The sequence below is a fragment of the Taudactylus pleione genome, unplaced genomic scaffold, assembly GCF_031769625.1.
Source record: "Taudactylus pleione unplaced genomic scaffold, aTauple2 ptg000434l, whole genome shotgun sequence".
NCBI lineage: Eukaryota > Metazoa > Chordata > Amphibia > Anura > Myobatrachidae > Taudactylus > Taudactylus pleione.
The window spans coordinates 2,501,548-2,521,445 of NW_028284836.1; the positions used below are offsets into that span (position 1 = coordinate 2,501,548).

The 19,898-nt window shown below is 48.4% G+C and overlaps 1 protein-coding gene across 4 annotated transcripts in view; it reads right to left on the reverse strand.

Annotated features, from left to right (window-relative positions):
• HMBOX1 (homeobox containing 1) overlaps positions 1 to 19,898 on the reverse strand; it is a 112,201-nt gene that overhangs the window by 26,258 nt on the left and 66,045 nt on the right. For all 4 annotated transcript variants that reach the window (XM_088447553.1, XM_088447552.1, XM_088447551.1 and 1 more), the window contains exons 4-6: positions 6,229 to 6,314; positions 4,203 to 4,313; positions 1,481 to 1,634 (exon numbers count right to left, since the gene is read on the reverse strand). In XM_088447553.1, the coding sequence (XP_088303679.1) occupies positions 1,481 to 1,634; positions 4,203 to 4,313; positions 6,229 to 6,314 (351 nt within the window). The remainder of the gene's footprint in view (positions 1 to 1,480; positions 1,635 to 4,202; positions 4,314 to 6,228; positions 6,315 to 19,898) is intronic.

Consider the following 19,898-nt stretch of genomic DNA (forward strand, 5'->3'; position numbering starts at 1 on the left):
ATAAATTGTGGCCTCAGCTCCAGGCTCTCGTGAAGCTGGCACATTACTGTGCGAGTATCAGCGGGCATCAGGTGAGTGTCAGCGGGCGTGTACAGGAGCATGGCATCGGTGTAGGTCCGCTGTATCAGCTGTAATGCAGCTAGACTACAATAATAACTCCATATTGAGGGGTGTACACCATCTTCCAAAACCAGCACAGATACAGATCTCATCCGTAACCCTGCCTTCGGGTCATCAGTGAAACAGAGGGGAGTTGGGGAGATTGGGAAATACAATACCAGAGGGTAGACAAGTATGAGGTCTGAGACGCATCTGTCTGACTGAAAGCTATCCGGGGCACGTGGGCTGTGTCAGGAATGAGTTATCTACATATCAGCTGCAGTGTATGCACAGCAAAATTGGATCCAGTAACTAAGATCAAGGTATAATATTATTACACCAGACACTTGGCCCCCTTCCATCGCAGGCGCAATGCCGAAATCCAGCTTCTGAGGCTTTTGGAACAGAAACAATCAATAGGAGATGACAGTGAGCTAAACCTATCAGAAAAGAAAAAAAAAACATTGACGGGAGCCTTGTACTTCAATGCAGTCAGAGTCTGAGTGCAAACTGCGGGACAGGAGACTGTAAAGCAATGAAAGAGTAGATGACCATAGTCCAGCAAGTCCGGCAGGACCAGCCCATGACAGTAGCTGTGATTGCAGGAGGCTATCTGATGAGCTTCTACTCATATCAAGGTCTCAGAGGAGACTTCTGAATGGTTATTTAATCCCAGTAACTGCGGATAAAACTATTACACAGCTACTCAGTGGTATCCAACCCTGGAGATCCCTACAGTGACTCCATCAACGCCCTGCTGGCCAAGATAGGTCCTACGATGGCGATAAAAAACAGAATGTGCTCCTCACGGTAACAGGGGGCGAATGCATCTGCAGGGTACAGGGTTGGGCCATCCCACAGTGGCACAGGGGAAATCCCTGGTCGGCCCCACTGCCTGTGGGTCCCCATTCCCTTTTCCTGGGGTCAGGTTCCAGAGTATACACTTGAATGACATTGTTACTTGAATAGAGGGTCAGTTACCTGGAGGAGCAGGACCATAGATGAACATGGGGGCATGGTTTGTCTTTATGAAAGCTACTCCAAGATTCACCCTCCTGCCAATCAAACTTAGCTGTCCCACCAGACCCCTGTCCTAATGCTTGGCTGGCCACACCCCTGACAACGCCCCTCCCACTGCATTCCCCCATTGTGCCCTACATGCCCCAGTCTCACACTGGTAGGGTAGATACTTATGGATCAGAGGGTGAACGCAGTGCACGGTCCAAGGGCTTTCACCCCCCAATAAGTGTGTACCCTTTAGTCTACCCAGGAAGCCTTATCAGACAGGTACAAGTCTTGCATCCATACTGCTGAAGGAGGCACGCCAGAGCCAGGAGAGACACCGGATGGGACACGCAAGTATACATGATATGCCTCTTACCTCTCCATAACAGCCAGGCACTCCTTTCTCCAGGTGAACCGGCTCCCACGTCGTAACCTGAATGTGCCGGAGGTAGCAGTGACAGGAGGTGGGGTTTGTCTCCATTCGGTGTCATCTATGGGGACAGGCGCTGGTCTCATACTTAGAGTTGCGCCTGAAATAAAAAGGTACAAAGTTATATCTCGGCCTGGAGATGCAACGCTGCGGCTGGTGAGGGCCGGGTCATCTTGGGCATTGGGCATGAGTTACAGAATGATATCATTAGACTTTGGGAAGGTGACTACTACTCAGGTGCCCTGGTGAGATGATAAGTTACACACAGTCATCACACTGCTCTATACAATAGATAGAAAGATCTCAGGGCGTCAGTGCTTAACCCCCGGGCATGTGACCAGACAAAACCCTCGATAATCCTGAGTGGGGACGGGCGGATCAACCATACAAAGTTAGTGACGACTGGGCTACATGTGACAGGGGCAGTGACAGGATGTGAGGAGGGGAAGGGAGCAGCAGGAAGCCACAGACTGAGCAGGGTCCCCAGCAGCACAGAGTATATCAGGAGATGAGTGATGTGTTAGTGACGACTGGGCTGCATGTGACAGGGGCAGTGACAGGATGTGAGGAGGGGAAGGGAGCAGCAGGAAGCCACAGACTGAGCAGGGTCCCCAGCAGCACAGAGTATATCAGGAGATGAGTGATGTGTTAGTGACGACTGGGCTGCATGTGACAGGGGCAGTGACAGGATGTGAGGAGGGGAAGGGAGCAGCAGGAAGCCACAGACTGAGCAGGGTCCCCAGCAGCACAGAGTGTAGCAGGAGATGAGTGATGTGTTAGTGAGGACAGGGCTGCATGTGACAGGGGCAGTGACAGGATGGGAGGAGGGGAATGGAGGCAGCAGGAAGTCACAGAGTTATATAGTGGGAGGAGCAAGGTCCCCAGCAGCACAGAGTATATCAGGAGGAGATGAGTGATGTGTTAGTGAGGACAGGGCTGCATGTGACAGGGGCAGTGACATGATGTGAGGAGGGGGGTGGAGGCAGCAGGGAAGCCACAGGCAGAGTAATATAGAAGGAGCAGGGTCCCCAGCAGCACAGAGTATAATGAGGAATGATCGCTAGTGAAATGTAGACTCATTTATGTACAGTTATGTTTTAAGTGATGTTTAAATCCCTCAGGAAAGTCACAGGAAGTAGAACACATGTGCAAATATAAACCAGTTTGTATAATAGTTTGGATCAGTAATATATGCCTTTTCCAAAACATTAACTTGCTTTGCTGTTATTCCTTTTTTGTTACCATTAACAATATTTTCCATCAAAATTGTGTGTGTACCCAACGCATATTTGCGGCTGCAGAAGACGGTGGCAGCACGGCGGTGATATTGCAGATCCCCCATGATCAGGTGAATACAGATGTCTCGGCGCTCCCTGCAATGTGATTATGTGCACTGCAGAGCATCAGATGCCTAATTGGCTAGAAATGTGATTTGTATAACCCCAGAAGTACGGCATGAAGTCAGATGTGCTGAGGGAGCTTCCGAGAAGGGGAGCGCAGTGTCCTCACCATTTATTTATCGTTATATAGTCAGGTAATTGTGTAACCCTTGTGCAGCCTCTGATCCCTGATAAATAAATCCTCTCCCTATATCCAGATTATCGCCCGGAATTAAACTTCCCAGAGTCCTGCACTTACTGTCCTAAACCTCACTTTACCTTAAACCTCTCTAAATATTTAAATTCAGCGCTAACAATTGGGCTAGAAAACAAATCGTTACCTTCATGTACAATATACGGAGGAATCTGGCAGAGAAAAGTAAAACGCAGAGTAATAGAAACACTTACACTTGCAGATCTGCGTGTATTAGGCGAGGGACCAGTGTCACGTGTGTGCGTGTGTTTTCCACAGTCTTCATGTTCGAATAAACTTAATTTATTGGCTCGTACATTTTTCTCTGCTAACCTATGCTAGTTACTCTGCTGTATCATTGTGGCAGGACTCTGGGGGCGATGTATCAAATCTTGGAGAGAGTTAAGTGGAGAGAGAAGTTACCAACCAATCATATTCTGTCATTTTTCTAGCACAGCCTGGAAAATGACAGCTAGAAGCCGATTGGTTGGTACGTTCTCTCTCCAAGACTTGATAAATCTCTCCCCGTATGTGCTTTGTATTAGTAGCCCATGGATATACAGTAACACAGACATGCTGTGCTCAATGTTTTGCAAACTAATTCAAGGGGAAGACCACCTAGGGGCGAGTGCCTCTATTCTCCCTGAGAAGTACCCAGTATTCTTTATTTCACCCATTACCAGTTCCAGCATATTGGGCAGCCCATTACCAACACAAATATGAGACAGGGAAAAGTATAGTAAAAATGGTTAAAAGAAATAAAAAAAAAGTTATATTCTTGATTTTCGCAGACAGACTACAGCGATGATCTTATTGGTTGCTATGGTTACAGCACCAGTTCCCTTGTCAGTTTGCGATTGTTCCCCAAATTGCGTCTGTACATAAATAGTAACGGGAGGCTTCAGGCACAGACAACGTGCAAAGCCAACAACTATAGGACTAATACGGCGAGTGGCGGACTGCTCGCCAACATCGTCTGACCGTAGAGGTGCCACTGATCTGGGCCATGGGGGTTTTAAAATAGCTACAGGAATAGGATACAAATTTAGTGCTGGTCACACACCGCATGGGGGAATGGTTCCATACAGTAGGTTACCTGGACTTGTCTTCTCCAACTGGTACCATCGGTAAAAGGCTCTTTTCTTCTGCTCACTTAAGTCAGATCCTTGCTGGAGCAGCCAGTGAGAGATCCGGCTCTGACTGATACCTGCAGGACAGAGGGAAGATCTGATGACCAGGAACGGTATCAACAAGTACACCTGCCAGGCACACCTGGGGCAAGCACCCGACACCTGCCAGGCACACCTGGGGCAAGCACCCGACACCTGCCAGGCACACCTGGGGCAAGCACCCGACAGCTGCCAGGCACACCTGGGGCAAGCACCCGACACCTGCCAGGCACACCTGGGGCAAGCACCCGACACCTGCCAGGCACACCTGGGGCAAGCACCCGACACCTGCCAGGCACACCTGGGGCAAGCACCCGACACCTGCCAGGCACACCTGGGGCAAGCACCCGACAGCTGCCAGGTACACCTGGGGCAAGCACCCGACAGCTGCCAGGCACACCTGGGGCAAGCAACCGACAGCTGCCAGGCACACCTGGGGCAAGCACCCGACAGCTGCCAGGCACACCTGGGGCAAGCACCCGACAGCTGCCAGGCACTCCTGGGGCAAGCACCCGACAGCTGCCAGGCACTCCAAGGTCAGGCTCTCCTGCACCCCACAGCAGCCAGGTGCAAGCTCTCCTGCACCCTACATCTGCCAGGCACAAGCTCTCCTGCACCCCAAAACTGCCAGGCACTCCACGGGAAAGCTGTCAGGCACTCCCAGGTCCATGCTCTTATGTGCCCCTCGTCTGCCATACACACATACATACTCGGATTCTTCCTAAAACCACTCCTACCTACATTCATCTGAAAATAAAAACTTTTAATTAAATATAAACACAAAATGCTCCTCTGCATACAGTGCAGCTCATACATCCACCCAGTGATACATTTTACTAAAATGAAATAAACACCAACTCAAGAAACATGAATGTACAGTAGGTTTCAATAGGCCCCTTAATCACGGTCATACGTTACTATAGGAATGTGTGCAGGATAAAAGTGCAATGTCCAGTCACATATGTACAGACACTCACTAACCTACACTTGCCATCCTCACCCGCTACCAGTGCAGCCACCCCTCGCCCGCTACCAGTGCAGCCACCCCTCGCCCGCTACCTCTGCAGTGACCCCTCAGCCGCTCCCTCTGCAGTGACCCCTCAGCCGCTCCCTCTGCAGTGACCCCTCAGCCGCTCCCTCTGCAGTGACCCCTCAGCCGCTCCCTCTGCAGTGACCCCTCAGCCGCTCCCTCTGCAGTGACCCCTCAGCCGCTGCCTGTGCAGTGACCCCTCAGCCGCTGCCTGTGCAGTGACCTCTCACCTGCTGCCTGTGCAGTGACCTCTCACCTGCTGCCTGTGCAGTGACCTCTCACCTGCTGCCTGTGCAGTGACCTCTCACCTGCTGCCTGTGCAGTGACCTCTCACCTGCTGCCTGTGCAGTAACCTCTCACCCGCTACCTGTGCAGTGACCTCTCACCTGCTGCCTGTGCAGTAATGCTCACCTGTTACTTGTGCAGTGACCGCTCACCTGCTGCCTGTGCAGTGACCTCTCACCTGCTGCCTGTGCAGTGACCTCTCACCTGCTGCCTGTGCAGTGACCTCTCACCCGCTACCTGTGCAGTGACCTCTCACCTGCTGCCTGTGCAGTGACCTCTCACCTGCTGCCTGTGCAGTGACCTCTCACCTGCTGCCTGTGCAGTAATGCTCACCTGTTACTTGTGCAGTAACCTCTCACCCGCTACCTGTGCATTAATGCTCACCTGCTACCTGTGCAGTGACCTCTCACCTGCCTGTGCAGTGACCTCTCACCTGCTACCTGTGCAGTGACCTCTCACCTGCTGCCTGTGCAGTGACCTCTCACCTGCTGCCTGTGCATTAATGCTCACCTGTTACTTGTGCAGTGACCTCTCACCTGCTGCCTGTGCAGTGACCTCTCACCTGCTGCCTGTGCATTAATGCTCACCTGTTACTTGTGCAGTGACCTCTCACCTGCTGCCTGTGCAGTAATGCTCACCTGTTACTTGTGCTACCACTGCTTGAGATATCCTACGATTCGCCAGGAAAGCTTTGATTTCTTCTTTAATGACGCCGCTATCCCTCCTGTCACGATACATACATAAGAAATATAAATAATAATACCGCTGTACACAGCTTTCACGATTGCATGGTAAAGCCCTGTAACATATAGTCGGCTCCTCGCCCTTTTACGCGCTCAGGCGTCCTCTCCGCAGTCCTATTACTTTACCCGACTTCTCCCATCAGCTGGTGTTTCACGTACTTCAGCGAACCTGCCCTGAATTTATTTTTACATTGGGTCTGCTAACATTTAAAGACTGGGAACTCTGGGATGCACGAAACAGAACCATTCAGCCTATAGACCTGTCCCGGCCAGAGAATGCTTTTTCAGCTCATATTGCAATTTTATTTTTATTTTTTTAATGACTGTGCTCTGCAATAAATAATATATATTGTACGTATTTGTTGAGTGCCGGACTTTCATTGTTTTCACATACACAGTGGCCTAAGTTGTCCTGGAAGCACTTTTCAAATGATTTTATTCCTCTACAGTAATGGCCAAAAGTTTTGAGAATGACACAAGTATTGGTTTTCACAAAGTCTGCAGCTTCAGTTTTTATGATGGCAATTTGTATATATTCCAGAATGTCATGAAGAGTGATCTGATGAATTGCAATTAATTGCAAAGTCCCTCTTTGCCATGACAATGAATTTAATCCCAAAAACATTTCCACTGCATTTAAGCCCTGCCACAAAAGGACCAGCTGACATGTCAGTGATTCTCTCATTAGCACAGGTGAGAGTGTTGATGAGGACAAGGCTGGAGATCACTCTGTCATGATGACTGAGTTAGAATAACAGACTGGAAGCTTTAAAAAGGAGGGTGGAGCTTGAAATCATTGCTCTCCCTCTGTTAACCATATTTACCTGCAAGGAAACACGTGCAGTCATTGCTTTGCACAAAAAGGTCTTCACAGGCAAGGATATTGCTGCTAGTAAGATTGCACCTAAACCAACCATATATCAGATCATCAAGAACTTCAAGGAGAGAGGTTCAATAGTTGTGAAGAAGGCTTCAGGGCCCCTAAGAATGTCCAACAAGCACCAGGACCGTCTCCTAAAGTTGAATCAGCTGCGGAATCGGGGCATCACCAGTGCAGAGCTTGCTCAGGAATGGCAGCAGGCAGGTGTGAGTGCATCTTCACGCACAGTGAGGTGAAGACTTTTGGAGGATGGCCTGGTGCCAAGAAGGGCAGCAAAGAAGCCACTTCTCTCCAGGAAAAACATCAGGGACAGACTGATATTCAGCAAAAGGTACAGGAATTGGATGGCTGAGGACTAGGGTAAAGTTATTTTCTCTGATGAATCCCCTTTCGAATTGTTTGGGGCATCTGGAAAACGGCTTGTCCAGAGAAGGAAAGGTGAGCGCTACCATCAGTCCTGTGTCATGCCAACAGTAAAGCATCCTGAGAACATTCATGTATGGAGTTGCTTTTCAGTCAAGGATGTGGGCTCACTCACAATTTTGCCTAAGATCACAGCCATGAATAAAGAATGGTACCAAAACATCCTCCAAGAGCAACTTCATCACCAAACTGTTCTTGGATGGTTGGGAGAACAATGCCTTTTCCAGCATGATGGAGCACCTTGGCATAAGGCAAAAGTGATAACTAAGTGGCTCGGGGAAAAAACCATCGACATTTTGGGTCCATGGCCAGGAAACTCCCCAGACCTTACTCCCATTGAGAACTTGTGGTCAATCCTCAAGAGGCGGATGGACAAACAAAAACCCATAAATTCTGACACACTCCAAGCATTGATTAGGTAAGAATGGGCGGCCATCAGTGAGTATGTGACCCAGGAGTTGAGTGACAGTATGCCATGGCGAACTGCAGAGGTCTTGAAAAAGAAGGGTCAACAGTGCAAATATTGACTCTTTGTTCAAACTTCATGTAATTGTCAATAAAAGCCTTTGACACTTATGCTGACGTAAAATTATGAGCATTTCGTACCATAGTAACATCTGACAAAAAGGTCTAAAAACACTGAAGCTGCAGACTTTGTGAAAACCAACACTTGTGTCATTCTCAAAACTTTTGGCCATTGCTGTACTTGCATAAACGTCTCATGTGAAGCAGAAGCACCTGAACGGCAGGGATTTCTAATTGCAAATTACTGATTAACATGTTACATTCATCAAACTTAAACTTCCAGAAGTGTCCTCGTACACCAAGCCTCAATGCGCCATAAGCCTTGAGACGCACTGTGCGTAGTCTAGCAATGTTATTTATGTACAACTTACATCCTATTCGCAGCACAGACGCAGTGAAAACCACTGAGTGTACTGAAGCGCTGTGCTACACCTTTTATCACACAGTAATTCGTTTTACAAACACGTACAAATTCGCAGATGAAGCACAACAGACCTTGGCGTGAGTTAAACCTGTGGCCGCTGCATGGTAGCGCCTAGTATACAGAGTCAGACTGATCGGGGCAGTATAGCCAAGTAGTTTTGCTGCTTCCTATTTTTTTTTTTGTGCGCGCGAAGACGCATATTTTGAGCAAATTAGCTGCTTGTCGCGGCCAAGTCACATGGATCCAGGGTACCTCTGCTTTGCTCTCCGCAATGGATTAAGGGCCTGATTCAGAGGTGTATGCTGTTTGCGTGCGCTCGCTCTGAAACAGGGCGTTTTTTTTGTTTGTTTGTTTCGGACTCCAGGCCGCTCGCAAAGCTGTGTGTGACCACCCACAGCTAGTGCGAGCGGCCTGGCGATGGTCGTGATGATCACGACCATCGGACTTGCGTCAAGAGCCTGTGGGAGGGTCTCCGCTCCCGCAAGCCGGAGTGAACTTCCTGCTCTAATAGAGCAGGAAGTCCACTACTGACATGAGTGATGTCAGTAGGGCCGCCCACAAACGTGCAGCCAGCCCCCCCTCCCCGCCTACAAAACGGGGCGAGCTGTCAAACATCGACAGCCGCCCCGTCTTGTAGTGAGCCCCGGAGCGCTCGCTGGGCCTCGCATATGCGCACGCCGGAGGCGGCGTATGAACAGTGGGGGAACATCGACCTGCTTGTGAGCGCTGTGCGCTCGCGAGCAGGTCTGAATCAGGCCCTAAGTTGTATTCGGACACCAGCTCTGTGTTCTGTCCCAGGATAATGAGACGGAGATTCTCCACCTAATAATGTATACACACTGCTGACCAACCCTGTAGGGAACGCCGTCTTAACGTATTCAGTGAAAGCGCCAGCAGATCGCATACAAGCGAACCATCTGAAGGCGGGGGGTCCCTTTCGTAGGAACTCTGTTTCTGTAAACAACTTGATACAGGAGCCGAGCTTTTTGCTTTGACCTTTGAACATATATTGTGGACAGTCTCGTCCCAAGCGCTACATAGGTGACCGATCTCCTGCTAACCCTACTGAAGGCCGGAACCGAGGAAGCGGATGATACTGCGGTGGCGGCGGCGGAAGGGTTAACAGAACAGGAAGGAGACGGAGGAGATCGCACAGCCAGGGGCCAGACTAGCGAAGTGAGATGTCATAAAGTAGCTGGCTGCCTGGCATTGCTTCTAATGAGTGTCATATCTGATCAGAAGTGTCATAACACCGGGATGGATGAGGGTAATTCTAGGCAAGCAGAATAAGGTGTGCGAGTGCCATATGGCATGTGGAAAGTTTCATTACTGAGGGGAGACATAAATCTTTACCTCAGACATAAAAGCAGAGACATAAAACAAGGAGGATTGGGGGTGGGGGGAGGGGGTGGGGGAGGGGGGGGGGGGGTTAGCCGCAGATACGTGTTGGTAAATAGGAAGGAGAGGAAACAAAGAGAAGGCCTGACGTTACAGGCTCTCGGCGCCTGCGCACAGCCATACCGGGGACTCGGGAAAACCAAAGTACTACGAGGCTGATGACCCCTGACCTCCACGCTTCGTGCTGCACTGCGAATACAGACGTCGCTCATGTGCAGGCATTGCATGCGAATTATACCTTGCAATGCAGACAACGCATACAACGCATTGGCCATAACCAGGAACACAGCGCTGGCAGCTGGAGGTGGCGGAGGAGCAGGTCGCCCATACGGACGTGCAGGACGCGTGATGGAGAGCGGGGCAGATAGCCAGACATAACGGGACAGGACATCGTAGTAACAATGGCGTAAGCCCCGGGAGGGACTGGTCATACTGATGTATTTATCATATCCAAAATATGAGACTCCGGGAAAATCATGGAGAGCGCACACCCAGGGAACATATATAAGACCATGTACTTCAATGCTCCCTCGTTATATACCAGCTGAATCATGGGAGCAAGCCTAGTGCTGTAAGTCCTGGCACGCCAGGGAAAGCCGGGTTAGTGCTGGCATACTTACCGATGGGTGTCAGTATTCTTACCAGTGGCATCCCGAACCGCTGGCAATCCATACCCCGAACGTCCGTGCGTCTGCATGTGGAATGCCGTCCCGCCTGCCGTTTTACCGATTGTTCACAGCCCGTGCAGTTCCACTTTCCTGTCTGAGGTGTCGCTCTCTGGTGCTTCTAGCACACCCTGGTCTGCATTTTAGCAGGTTTTTTTTTTAACATTTGCTAAGTGTGCTAGAATCACCAGAGCAGAGCGACACCCCAGGCAGGAAAGAGGAACTGGAAGGGTTGCAACAAGTACAGGGTGCTAGAATGAAGACTATTGCTGCCTGCAGTTGTCATTATTAGTGTCTGGGCACGCCGCCGCGTCACGCTGGGAGCAAAAGATCCATCTGAAACAGGCGCCCAGTTTCCCGCTGCACGCTATGGAAGCTGGCTTACACATCAATGACACTAAGAGGAAAAGCTCCGTGCGTCCACATGGTCAATGCCCAGCGGGCTATTCAATCCATCCGCACTAGTGCTCTCCGTCTATACGTCTGATTCAGTGTCGCCAATTTCTCTTTACGGCACATGCGCAGTATACGCCCGCAAACTCACTTGTGTCATCGGACACTTTACCCTGCCCACTTTGCCTGCAAGTGATGTATGGAAATGATGACAGAGGCTCGGAGACTGCGGCCATAAAGGTGAGATGGGGGCGGGGCCAGACGGGAGGACCGTTTACCACCATTTTATTAGGCGGAAACCGTTTACCACCATGTTATTAGGCGGAAAAGAAAACTCCACAACAATCTTTTAGGAGCGAGTTTAACATGCGGAAATTCCCATTCCTGCCAGTTACCGTGCGTTCAGCAGGCACTGCGCAGGCTGCAGACATTACACGGTAACCCATAATCATTGTTTTGCTGCTGGAATATATTTATTTTATCTGTGAGCAGGATATAGTAAGCCCTGATGAAATCACCGTTTTGCCATTATGGTGGAGTGACTGTCCCTGTGCCAGACGCTGCACACACACACACGGCAAGGCCAAAATATACATCGTGCTTCCAGAAATTCTTTAGAAGGATACATTTATTGTGGCTGCTGAAGTTGTCATTTTGTAAGTTGGAAATGTGACATTTTCAATCCATGAACTACCACCTGATTCTCCCAGAGTGACTGTGCATTGTGCAGGGGATAAATAAAAAATTGACTATTAAGAATCTGCATTGAAATATGGCAGAATGTGCAGGGATTAGATGTGTGATGTTATTACATGTGGAGGCGCGGGTACCACTAGGCCTAGGAGGGCACAATTAGGTAATCAGCAGCTGGCACGGCTTCCCGTGGGCTGTGTAACGGATGCTTGCGGCAGACATGTCCGTCACAGGATGTACTGAAATAGTCTAGATTCTCATTTTTGAATATAAAAGGTCTCATTATTACCATGTAATTATATACCACCTGCACATTACCGTGCACTTTGTCTCTTTATAACTATATGCAAAATATAAAAACCAAATATGGTCAGTGTTTAGGATTGAGCTGCCCATCATCGGGAAGGATATCCTAAAGGTATTACTATGTGTGACAAGGCGACTGTCACACGGCAGCACTCGTGTGATGCCCTGGGGGGGTCCAGGGCTGGACGTTTTTCGGGGTGCACTGCGCCCCGGACGTGAACCCCTTAGTGTTAGGGACTGCTAGTGACAGAGAAGCCGTGACGTGGCCCAGCAGCTTCCCATGTATTTGCAAATGCATGCAACTAATATCTCTGATTTCTATCACCATATAGTCTTCATATATTGTTGCAAGTACTATTCAGTGTGCTGAGGAACAATAGGGGGTTGAACCCTCCTCCTTTTTCTACTTAGTGTGACCCCTCCCTTTCATGCACCCGATTAGTACTGCAGATTGATTGAGCAGCTGCCATTTTTTTTTTAGTTTTTATTTTTTTGTTTAAATGGAAACACTGTCAGATTGTGGACATTAAGGTTACACTGCGGGATGGGAGGGTTAAGGTGCCCACACACACAGCGATATTTTACACGATCTGGCCAATTCCGACGAATCGTGACGACAGATCGTGTAAAATATGGCCAAATCGTGAGGAAATCGTGAGTCCTAACTCACGATGCGATGCGCGTCCCTGCTGGTCGCACATCGCATCGTCAGGTCTGCCGTGCAGTAGGGCAGATCTGACAATCTGGGACAAAATGCAGTGGGAAAAAAAAAAAAAAAGTTAAGATGCGCGATAGATCTTATGCTTTTTACTCCAAATCGTGTGTAGGAGCTGCCGGGGAGCTGCCGGGGAGCTGCCGGGGGAGCTGCCGGGGAGCTGCCGGGGGAGCTGCCGGGGGAGCTGCCGGGGAGCTGCCGGGGGAGCTGCCGGGGGAGAGTTCAGGGGAAATCGCACACATCGTGGGATCGTGTGCAGATCGGTATGTGTGTGGGCACCTTTAGTCACTAGGGGAAGGATATACTAAAGGTGTTATATGTGTGACAAGGAGACTGTCACATGGCAGCACTGTCAGAATGTGGACATTAGGTTACACCGCGGGATGGGAGGGGTAGTCACTAGGGGAAGGATTTAGGTTCAGGGCAGCACAGATAGTTCCCACCACGGCCCTACCTGTGCGAAGTTTGTATATTCTCCCTGTGCTTGCGTGGGTTTCCTCCAAGTACTCCGGTTTCCTCCCATACTGCAAAAATATACTGGCAGGTTAATTGGCCCCCAACACAAATTATCCCTTGTGTGTGTATGTGTATGAGCATGTGATAGGGAATATAGAGTGTAAGCTCCACTGGGGCAGGGACTGATGTGAATGGACAAATATTCCCACTGGAACTGGGATCACTGGTCTCCGAAGGGAACAGAGACTAAAGAAATTGCTTCAGAGGCCAGTGTTCACAGTGATGCATTGCACAGGTGACGTCATGTCGTCACCCGCGATGTGAGGGCCCTGCTCTGCGCGCCTGCTGGATCTAGTTAGATCCAGTCAGAGCGAGGCTACGGTAGCGGGAGCCTACGTGGTCAGGTAAGTACTGGGCTGGGGGGGCACTGCTTAAGGGGCACTACTTTTGGGGGTACAAATACAGGGGGCACTACTTATGGGGGCAAAAATGCAGGGGGCACTACTTATGGGGGCAAAAATGCAGGGGGCACTACTTATGGGGGCAAAAATGCAGGGGGCACTACTTATGGGGGCAAAAATGCAGGGGGCACTACTTTAGGTGACACCAATAGAAGGAGCACTGCAAAAGGGCCCAAACTACAGGGGGCACAAATACATAGGGCACTGCCTAAGGGCCACAACTACTGGGGCAATGCTTAATGGGCACAGCTACAGGGGGCATTGCATAAGGGCCACAGCTACAGGGGGCACAGCATAATGGGCACTGGCTTTCTCAATGTATTTTATGAGGATGTGGCTTGTTTCTGTGTATTTTCTGTGGATGTGGCTTGTTTCTGTGTATTTTAGGTGGATGTGGCTTGTTTGTGTATTTTATGTGGATGTGGCTTGTTTGTATATTTCCTGTGGATGTGGCTTGTTTCTGTGTATTTCCTGTGGATGTGGCTTGTTTCTGTGTATTTCCTGTGGATGTGGCTTGTTTCTGTGTATTTTCTGTGGATGTGGCTTGTTTCTGTGTATTTTCTGTGGATGTGGCTTATTTCTGTGTATTTTCTGTGGATGTGGCTTGTTTCTGTGTATTTTCTGTGGATGTGGCTTGTTTCTGTGTATTTTCTGTGGATGTGGCTTGTTTCTGTGTATTTTATGTAAATGTGGCTTGTTTGTGTGTATTTTATGTAAATGTGGCTTGTTTTTGTGTATTTTAGGTGGATGTGGCTTGTTTCTGTGTATTTTAGGTGGATGTGGCTTGTTTCTGTGTATTTTAGGTGGATGTGGCTTGTTTCTGTGTATTTTAGGTGGATGTGGCTTGTTTCTGTGTATTTTAGGTGGATGTGGCTTGTTTCTGTGTATTTTAAGGTGGATGTGGCTTGTTTTTGTGTATTTTAGGTGGATGTGGCTTGTTTCTGTGTATTTTAGGTGGATGTGGCTTGTTTCTGTGTATTTTATGTGGATGTGGCTTGTTTTTGTGTATTTTAGGTGGATGTGGCTTGTTTCTGTGTATTTTAGGTGGATGTGGCTTGTGTCTGTGTATTTTATGTAGGGATGTGCAGGCTCGGATAGGTTCGAGTTTGCACGTGGAGTTCGGATTTTTCCCTCCAAAAAAACGGAACTCAGAACGAGGCAAAACGTCATCTTACATGGACGAACATCATCATTCCTGGTCTTTTGTCCAGGAATGATGATGTTCGTCCATGTAAGATGACGTTTTGCCTCGTTCTGAGTTCCGTTTTTTTGGAGGGAAAAATCCGAACTCCACGTGCAAACTCGAACCTATCCGAGCCTGCACATCCCTAATTTTATGTGGATGTGGCTATAGCTGGCCATACACAGTGCGATAAACTTTAGTTACCCTGCGGCTCCCACCATTGAGTATAATGGAGGAGCCGTTCATCGGCTGAGAGGCGGGGCCTGATCTCTCTCAGTCAATGAACGCACAGACACGGAGCTTCAAAAGGAGGAAGCTGCGTCTGTGCGCTTCATTTGGGAAGGAATAATCATTCTGGTTAGAATGATAATTCCTTAGTGCGATGGTCGGGTTTTTTGTTTTCTTATTTTAACCCATGGATGACTACTGGACAAGGGGACCACTCGAGGTAATATAGGTGAGTATGTGTGAGTGTGTATGTATGTATTAAACTTATACTGTGTAAGGTGTTTGTGTTTCTTTCAACATTTCTGTACAGGTGAACTACAGGTCCCAGTGGGCCCTTAATGCCCCGCATGCTGGTACTTGTGGTTTTTTTTTACTTTTATTTTTGCACATCACTCACACAATCAACCTACCATCCACCGCCCAGGGGTGGCAGGGATAGCCCCGGCTATCAGCCTAGGCTAGGGGTGTCCTGGAGAGGGATCCCTGGCCTGGGCTGACTAGCGGTCAGGGCTGATGCTGCGGCTGGGGGCCCAGTGATAGGGCTCCCCTTGCTGTGGCATCAGTCCCCCGTTAGAAAGGGTCCATTGCTGGTTCTTTGATTTACAAGGAGACCCTACGCAAATTTTTCCCTGTAAATCCAGAACCATAGCCCAGTGCTGGTTGTACTGAGTACAGGGAGACCCTACCTCATTTTTTCCCTGTACTTAGTCAACCAGACCTGGGTTTCAGCAGTCCGGGGCTGGTTCTGATTTGGGGGGGTACCTCACGTCAATTTTTTTTCTTAAGTTTAACTGTTTAATTACTTTATTCGGTCAGATACATGCAGGCATCTCACTGATGTCTGCATGTATCTGTGTCAATGCGACCTGCTCATGCCCAAATAGAAAGCATGAAGCAGGTCTATTCTATTGGGGATTTGAAGTTCGATTTCAAGTCCGATTTTGAGGTCGATTTCAAAACGAATGATAGTAAATAAGGGTTGTGTGTGTTTGGCTATGTAAAAGTACCAATGTTTTTCCGATGGTCGATTTTACGTCCGATTTTACATTCGATTTGGTCTTTAGTAAATATCCAAAAGCAAAATCGAATACAAATCGAATGAAAAATCGCACCTCAAATCACTCAAAATGCCAAATCGACCTTTAGTAAATTTACCCTTTAGTGTGCCTTGAGGACAGAGGTTGGGAAACACTGCACTAGAGGGAGGGTTAGGTATAGTGATTAGGGGTTAGGGCAGGTACTGTATAGCCAACGGGACACCAGTGACAGCGACTTGCCTGTCGGGACACAGAAGAAGCAGTTGGAGCCGCTACAGCCGTCAGGAGCCCGTAGGTCACTGCTGGCCCGACACGTCAACATTTCACATAATAACTGTCAACATATTCCACACCCCTTACTATGTAGGGACAGTGGTGCAAAATGATATGCAATTCAATCTCTAAATGTAAAAGTAAACTTATGTTTTATTCATCCAAGAGACCCGGCCGCTGTGCCCTCCTTCACACCACAGTTATTATAAACTAAATTTGCAGATTCCACCCAGAAAAATGATGTAACAAATCGGATCCATCACAAAACACCTCCTGATACGCACAAACCCCCAAAACAGAAACCTACCGCCCCGATGTGCACAGCAGACAGACGGGCTACTGATTGCCTAATGCACATCATCATTTCTCAGGCAACGGGGTACGGCGAACGCCTCCATTACCGAGGAATACTGTCCGTCTTTCTACTAATACCACACAGCAACTGCAATTACACCTAATCTAATCTACACACATTACGGCTCTCCGCTGTCTGTTTAATGTGCCTTGAGTGAAATCGCTGAGAAAATGAATGAGCCTGAAGCACATATTTATATTAAGATGAATATTTGGAATGCCGCACTTACACGCTGTGATATAACTGCAGCAAATGACCCAGGGTCAGGAGTATGCAGCGGAACTGGTACTGGATCAACTCTACATAGTAAATACTAAAATCATATCTAGCATTGCGCTGGTGTAAGTTTCGCAGTTTGCGTGAGGCTTCGGCGTTATGGCCACAATTGAAGGGTTACCAAATTAGACAATAAATTTTACAAGCTGGGCAAATGTTTTTTAAGGTTCTGACGGTTACACGTGCCAGCCTGTCCCTACCCAAATCAGTGCACAGGTCCAGCCCGTGCCCACCTAGAATCGCATTCATAAATCACATTAATAAACCATTCCTGTTTTGTGTAATGAGCCATAAAAGGTTGAATGTGGCTTCTGATTTTTGTCATCCCCCAACACCCAGAGAATAGTGTAAGAAAAATATTGCTTATACCATGAAAAAGTCTTTACAGTAGGAACCGGTATGTATGACTGCCGGACGTGAGCCCCTAACCCTAACCTCCCCTTGGGGGTGCCTAACCCTAACCCTCCCTTCCACTAGCCTAACCCTAACCCTCATGGTGGGTGCCTAACCCTAGGACCCCCGAGAAGTCCCTAAACCTAACCACCCCACTACCGCGGCTATGAGGTCCCGACGCCCGGCTTACCTTCGTTCGGTATGCCGGGCGATGGGATTTCGGTGGGTGGATAATGATAGGCATCAGGATTTCGACGCCTGTCATTAGTCCCATGCTGGGATTTGAGTGTCAGAAAGCCGGCAGTCGGCATTTCAACCGCTGGCTTCCTGACTACGTACCTTTACAGTATCTCCAGTTCTGTCAAGTTCCTGAAAACCTCTATATTTTGTTATTGCAAATTCTCCTGACAAAGTCACACCTGGTAAAGTATATAGGACATATAGCTGATGAATGCACCAAAATGACGACTTTGGGATGCACTTAATCCTTCCAAACCAGAAATTGCTGCCACTGTATCTCAACTCTATACGGTGCGGTAAATAACTTTCTTGCCAATTTCCTAAAATAAAACCAGAAGTGCGACTGACCTTAGAAGACCTGAGACAGCCTAGACGCAGGCCAGGCAAATTATTATCCTATAGCCCAGCCTGGATATACATACAGCATATAACCATTATATACTGTGATACTAGGGTAATAGCTGGATGCAAAGATCACTACAATGTAGTTGTAGGTTTAGGCACTACGGAGGAGGGGGGGTGGGAGGGGGGTTAGTTTTAGGCAGCCAGGAGGGAGGGTTAGGACACGGACAGAGGTCGGAATCTGACCACCGGGGACCCCGAGCGCCAGTATCCTGTACCCAACCTGAGAGGACGACTTCCCCTTAAAAAACCCCCCAAAAAACAACCACCCCGCTGGGACCATACTTAACACCAACCACCAGCTAAAACAGGAAATCCTAGAACCTGGGACAAATACAGTGTTTCAAAAAAATTTTGAGAACTGCAGAAGAAGCACCTATTGGATGAAATAATGACCAACTTGCTGGAGCAAGTTGGTCATTAAGCCCATGGGTCATCTAAATACAGAGCACAGGAACCGGCCCTCCGGGGAAGGGATGGAAGATCTTACCGTAGGCGGTAGTGCCGCTTTGAGTTCCGTTGTATAGGCTCACATCATACACTGGCGTCGTTACAGGATATTGCTGTATGATACGTCAAAGTATACGCTCAGAATTGTGTAGAAGGCAAAAGTTAACACACTGGCTTCCACAAAGTAAGTCGTTAGGAACCTGAACATGAGACCGCTAGGCCCACCCTCCATCTGACTGCATACCGGCAAATACCAGGCATATCGGTAAGGTAATACAGATTTCACCCATTTGGGTCAAATTGGTAAACATACAATAAAAGCTGCCAGATGCTGGTCTTTGCTTTAAGCCCATTTAGTAGTTCATAATAGAAAACAAACGCTATCGGACAATGGCCACTCTGGGGTGTGTGAGGGACTTCCGGGCCACGTTGTCATCCATTAGTGCGGCTCGGCCCATCGTAAGATCACATCTGACCATTGCGGCCAATCGTTGCGAGTGGTCAAACTAGCCACAGACTTGTCTGCTTGGCGCAGCACCTTAGTTGTGGCGTATTGCAGTCTGGGCAGAGATCAGAGCGGGCGACAGCTACCTCCGGTGCTAGGAGAGAAGGAGTGACCATGCACACGTGTCCTATGGGGCCAGTGTTATGGAACATCAGCTGAATAGTTGTTCTGTGCATCGATATAATGTTTCTCAGATCAAAAACACAGGGCCAAGTTAGGCCCATCAGACGGCGGGTTTGAAAGTGTCATGCTTTGCCTTGATGATCAACAAAATGTCACTAAACACCTGTAAATGTTATACCTGTACCCATAAATCTTACAGTGTACAAGTGGAGAAGTTTACCATAGCAACCAATCAGATACCAGCTAGCATTTATCAAGTACATTCTATAAAATGATAGCAACCAATCAGATACCAGCTAGCATTTATCAAGTACATTCTATAAAATGATAGCAACCAATCAGCTTCGACCTATGGGAAGCTTCTATACTTGTCCACTCTTTAGCAGGCTTGATACATTTCCCCCTTAGTAACTAGCTTTGTACTGCTTTAACTAAGATTGGGGAATTAAGTATGTTTTCTTACCTTGACAATTAAAACAATCTGTTTAAAGTTATTTAGAAGACACAAAATGTAATCTAAAATGAAAGCTGGGTACACACTGGAACGAGCCGGCAATCTTGCGATATATGACAAGTTTGGCCAATATCTCGTATCGTGTGTACCCAGCTATAATAACTAGCAATAGATTTACCCCTATACTAGTATAGCAGGAGTATTCAACACGCATCGCTCCAGCTGTTGTGGAACTACATATCCTGGGATACCATGCCGCAGTTTTAGCACGCACTTATAGCAAAACTGTGGCAGGGCATGCTACACA